We start from the raw sequence: 6,000 nt of genomic DNA, 5'->3' as shown, positions 1-6,000 counted from the left end.
TCTCCTCTCCTCTCCTCTCCTCTCCTCTCCTCTCCTCTCCTCCTCCTCTCCTCGTAGCACTTAGATCTTCAGGTGGGATCAGTGTGTATTGATGGAAAATCAAATTCAGAAATGTTATTGTATTCTCACACCGATCTCAGAGAAGGGAAGCTGGTGAACAGAGCTGTCACTCACTGCCTTATGGAGGAGCACAATGCAGAGATCAGGTAGAAGACCTGGCTTCCTATGTCCAAGGTCAAAATCACAACAGGTGTGCATCGTTTCCTGTGTCCTACCCTTCCCCCATTCCTCTACTGGCCTCTCTCCCTCTATTTCTTTACCCCTCCTCTTCCTCCTCCTCCTCTTGCTCCCCTCCCTCTGGAGCTTCTCTCCTTTGCTAATCCTGTCTGACTAGCTAGGATTGAAATGCAAAAAGGAGAAAAAGATACCATGTGAGCACGACACTGGCCACCTGGAAAAGATAAAATACAGGCTTTCTCAAAACCCACTTAAGGCCAGTGCCATGATTCTCAGAGGTGGGGTGTCTAGGTGTGCATACACCACACTTCATGAAACCTTTTCAGAAGATTCTAGTGTGATCCAGATTTAAAACACACTGGATTATCACTAGAGATCTAACTAGAGAAGGTGAAGATACAGATGAAGGCAAAGGAAGCATTTTCCATCTCTTCCCCCTACCACTCCCAGTGGAACTGGAGCTGATGCTGGCTGGAAGGTAAGAGAGAAGCCATAATTACGCAAGGTTCTTTACCTCAAGCACTCCATCTCAACATGGTGCTCACTTTCCTGCTAGGATAAATGGTTAGTAAGTAATTTAAGACCTTAGGGATAAAATATACCCAGGGCTCTGAGAATGTAGGTAGATACATAAAATAGCCTTAAAATAGTGCTAACAGCCCCAAGTTAAAAATAAGTATGATATACAACAAAAGAAAATACTAGTAGCATTTTTAATGTTGAAAATAGCCAGATACTTAGTTTTCTAAGTAAGCTTGATGTATGAGAAACTTTAGAATACTCTTCCAGACTTTAAAAGGTACGTGAATATGCAAACAGACACACACACACACACACACACACACACACACACACACCCCTATGTGTGTGTTATGGAATAAACAATAAAGCTATATGGTTATATGCTAATGCTTACCTTCGATTATTCATGCATTCAAATGATTGATGCATTTATCACTTTGACTCCTCCCTCCTGGCTTATATATATTTTTTTTCTAGAAGCACTGAATAGTGATTGCATAAGTTAGTTAAGAAACCCCATTGTTCCGGGTGTGGTGGCACACACCTTTAATCCCAGCACTCGGAAGGCAGAGGCAGGCGGATTTCTGAGTTCGAGGCCAGCCTGGTCTACANAGTGAGTTCCAGGACAGTCAGGGCTACACAGAGAAACCCTGTCTCAAAAAAGAAATAAAACAAAGAAAGAAAGAAAGAAAGAAAGAGAGAGAGAGAGAGAGAGAGAGAGAGAGAGAGAGAGAGAAAGAAAGAAAGAAAGAAAGAAAGAAAGAAAGAAAGAAAGAAAGAAAGAAAGAAAGAAAGAAAGAAAAAAGAAACCCCATTGCTACAGTCTTTGGCACACACATTACCCTTAATGACATTAATGTAAGAGATGGAAATTTTGGATATGCTTCCTCAACTTGATTCACAGTTCCCAGAGTCCAGCAGGCAATCTAAACCCTGTCTTGAGGTCTCCACTTTTGGCCCTTGCTGGGGTCATCTGCTTTTCTCCTTCTCTTACTTTAATTAGACCCCACAGAGTAAGTTAAGGTTTATATAAACTTGCTCTGATAGTTTTCCATTTGTCAAAGAGGTACAGAGAGCTAAACCTAATATTTAGTACTTTATTTTATTTTCCAAAGGAAGCTTGCACTGGATAAGAAACACAATGCTCATTTTATCCTGGTTTTAGAGAGAAAAGGGGAAAATAGGCTGTATCAGTCCCCAATACTGTCCTGTTAGCCACCAGGACAGTGAGCTTGCTGAGCAAATCCAGCAAGACTGCCAACAGCGAGGCCATTGGTTCAGGGAGACCATTAGAAGCAAAAGTATGTTTTCTAAGGTGTTTAATATGTGTGAACAATGAATGACAGTCAGTCACCCGAGTAACTATGGAACAGTCAGTGAAAGTCACATGGTTCTTGTCAGGCTTGCCCAGTACATGGGCAGGAGCATCTGAGGTGCTGTGCCACTGGAGAGCCAGGCGGATGGACCAGTAATCAGCTCAACTGTTGAGCAGTTGCACTCACACATGGATCCTTCGAGCAAACTTTGGGGCAGCTCGGAAAAGGGAATGGAAACAATACAGAGTGCTTGTCCTAAAGCTGACAATCATGTGACTCGGTCTGTGGTTGGGGCATCCAGCAGGTGTGCAGTCACAGCTGTCTTCAGAGGTGTCCCAACTATTTATAAACACTGTTGCTTTCTTTTAGGTTCTTCAGCTGGGATCAGACATCCTTCCTCAGTATAAACAAGAAGCGCCAAAGACGCCGCCACACATCATCTTACACTATTGTGCTTTTAAAACTACTTGGGATTGGGTGATCTTAATTCTTACCTTCTACACCGCCATCATGGTTCCTTACAATGTTTCTTTCAAAACAAAGCAGAACAATATCGCTTGGCTGGTGCTGGACAGCGTGGTGGACGTGATTTTTCTGGTGGACATCGTTTTAAATTTTCACACGACTTTTGTGGGGCCCGGTGGAGAGGTCATTTCTGACCCGAAGCTTATACGGATGAACTATCTGAAAACTTGGTTTGTGATTGATCTGCTGTCTTGTTTACCTTATGACATCATCAATGCCTTTGAAAATGTGGATGAGGTAAGTTTTTTTTGGTTTTGTTTTTGGAGTATTGGAGATCAGATGTTTTGAAAACAGTGGAGTTAAAAGGATCGCAAGGACGACAAAACGTCTTTTTCAGTTTCCCTTTTGCAAACCCACGATATTATTAAGCATGTGCCATAATCGTTGATTTTTTTTTTAAATTAACTTGTGCCTGTTAATTCCAAGATTTTTGGCTGAAATGATGAATTGCTAGGTAAATGGCTATGGTTGAAAGTTATGATTGGAGGAAGACAGGAGGAAGAGGCAGGTAGAGGAGGATCAGGAGGAAGGGAGGGTAGTGCAGGGGGAAGGAGGAGGAAGGGGAGGAGCAGGAAGAGGGAAAGAAAGAAAAGCAGGTGGAAGAGCAGGGGGAGGAGGGGGAGAAGGTTCATTGAAGAGGTTACAACAATGGTGCTCTTGGAGTCAAATGTAGTTCCCAAACCAGGTGATGGGTTTAGGGCGTAGAAATACATTTTCTCTGAAAGACAGCAGCTTTGAAGACTTCATGCCTTTACAAACCTAGTGACTTTTTAAACTTAAGTCACACATGATAGCTGTTTCAAGAGTTAACCTAAAAACCAACATATCTTCCAACAGTTTTTGAATTGGTGCAATTTTCATTCCTGCTTTTGCTTTCAATTCATTATAAATACAGTTAAAGGTAGAAAGTGTATTTGATGACTTGTGATGTCTGGCCTCACTCAGCGTTCTGGTCCTATGGTGTTTGTGAAAAGAGGAATATTTAGAATGTGTCATACCTTAAAGGATCCCTTCGTTCACAGCTCCTTCTCTCTAAGTTAAGGGTGGATGACTCAAAAATGACTGCTCCAAGCTGGGAGGATGCAATCAATAATAAAACATAGGCCAGGCAGTATAAAGGACAGCTTATTCAAATGTTTTAACAATGATAATGCTACCATGCTGCTTTCCCTAAAAACCCTACAGTGTCCCTGTTAGATCACTCAATTGGAAAGTTCATTGCACTATTGTGGCTCTGTGTGTATTGGGAGTAGACTCAACTTTTTCTTCATTGACTTTCCCGTAAATTTTCTTTTAATAAAACAATCAGTCACGTGGGGATTTGAATGAAGTTGATCTCACATAAGTAGAGAAGTATGGTAGGGCAGAGCCCTGGGGTATTGGAGGAGGTTTGGGAAGATGTTGAACTAAGACTACAAAATTTTATTCATTCAGAAGAGGTCAGCTCAAAAGATCTATTATGCCACGTGATGACACAATTAGAAATATACTCTAATCTTAAAAAGTCCTGAATGAGTGGATTGATGAGAGAGAGAGAGAGAGAGAGAGAGAGAGAGAGAGAGAGAGAGAGAGAGAGTTATTATTCAAACTTGTATCACTACAACAAAATACCTAGGCAGATTACTTATGAATGCAATATTCTGCTCATAGTTTTCAAGGATCAAGAACAAGATTTAACAGCCCCATTTCTTTGGGTCTCTGATAAAAATAAACATAGATGTGAGCATGTGGTGGCACATGCAGCCACACCTTATACTAGAAATATACAGAGAGGATATAGTCAGGGCCCCACAAGCCATTATAAGACCACATTCCCAGGTGACTTCAGGGCTTTCCCAAGGTCCTATCTCCTAAATGCCTGCAGCTTAACCCTAGGGAAGAAGCCTCTAAAGATGGGTCTCTGGGGGATGGTCCACATACAAACCATAGCAGGGACTAAATCTTCTCACTGAGTTCCCACTTATTTCAAGCTCAGAACTCAGAGGTGTCACCTTGGTCCCTTGAAGCTGGCCACAGTGTGAGCATGGTGGCAAGCAACACATGAGGAGATCAAGCCCCTTCAGCTTTAACTCTATACAGCTAGTTGCTAACATCAGACAACACAGCGCTGAACACAGTTGTCTGAAGCTGGCTATGTTAGGGGTCTGGTGTACTGTCACATTGAAGACACATTTCCCAAAGGTGCTCCCAGCCTAAGTATGGAGGGAGGGAGGTCCGTCATTAAAAGGGATTGGGGGATGACTTGTTTTTGTTGTTGATTGTTTACTTTTGAGATCGTGTTTTAATTCTTCTTCCCCTTTCTTCTCTCCAAACCCTTCCATATATCTATCTCACTTTCCATCAGATTCATGGCTTCCCCTTTCCACCCATGGTTATTGCATATTGCGTGCATATGTATGTATTTGGGTGACTTTCATTCTGGCCTTCTCTCTTTCTGCGCTGCATTTTGAACTCTCCTTTACCAAATTTTCCATTAACTTTTTGATTGATGCCAGATCTCTCTAGTGTCTAGAGGCTCCACCCCCAACTTCCTGTCCTTCATCCTCTATATCCACCAGACATTTATTGTAATCAAATTCTTGCACAAGGACTCTGGCTTGGCACCTGTTCCTTCCAGGATCTGGACAGACCAAGCAGTGTGCAGGGAGGCAGTGTCATACACTGGTCAAGAGAGTGAAAAGAAGTCAAGGCTCTGTGAAGAACAGTAGGCGGTACCTTATTTTAAATAGAATAAGCTTGAGAGGAAAACATTTAAATTGTTTAGGTGATTTATTTATTTATAATTTATTTCCATGCTATCAAGGAACACATCTGTCCACCTTTTCCTCTGGCAATTCAACTTTAGGCTTCATCTTTGCCTTCTCATCTTGGAAGCTGAGCTTTCAGACTCCTTTCGTGCTTGCTGCAGTGCCATTAACTTATTCTCATAAAGGTAGCATATCCCTTTGGTTCAATAAACATTGCGAACATGTTTATAGCCAACAGACTTGCCTTCAGTGAGGTGTCCAGCATCCTGTCCAGTCGCCTTTTTTTCTCTGTCCTTTCTTTCCCCGAAAGGTTGCTCATTTCTGTGTAGTTACTATCAGATATTTAATCTTCAAGTTTCCACTCCTTGATTAAATGTCTTCTCACTATACCAATGCAAGAGATATTTATTCAACATCAGGGACTTAAACAAATGTCTCTTCACTATCCATCCCATTCGAGAGATTGGTTAGCTGTCTAATACTTTGTCTTGAAATCATTTTCCTTCAGAATTTTGAAAACATGATATTGACTGTGTTCTACCTTTCAATGGCTCCTTTTAGGAAACTTGACACTATTATAGTTTCTGGTCCTTTACATGTGACCTGCTTTCTCTTTGCAGAGGCTTAATGTAACTCCTGCACCACAAGGCTTA

General features: G+C 41.7%; 1 protein-coding gene across 1 annotated transcript in view; it reads left to right on the top strand.

Moving 5' to 3' along the window:
- The window catches only part of Kcnh5 (potassium voltage-gated channel subfamily H member 5), a 276,043-nt gene that overhangs the window by 58,759 nt on the left and 211,284 nt on the right, over nt 1–6,000 (top strand). Inside the window, exon 6 of the mRNA XM_021179089.2 lies at nt 2,445–2,837. Coding sequence (XP_021034748.1) covers nt 2,445–2,837 — 393 coding nt within the window. The remainder of the gene's footprint in view (nt 1–2,444; nt 2,838–6,000) is intronic.

The sequence above is a fragment of the Mus caroli genome, chromosome 12 (assembly GCF_900094665.2).
Source record: "Mus caroli chromosome 12, CAROLI_EIJ_v1.1, whole genome shotgun sequence".
NCBI classification, from domain to species: domain Eukaryota; kingdom Metazoa; phylum Chordata; class Mammalia; order Rodentia; family Muridae; genus Mus; species Mus caroli.
This window is presented reverse-complemented; position numbering and strand designations above follow the sequence as displayed.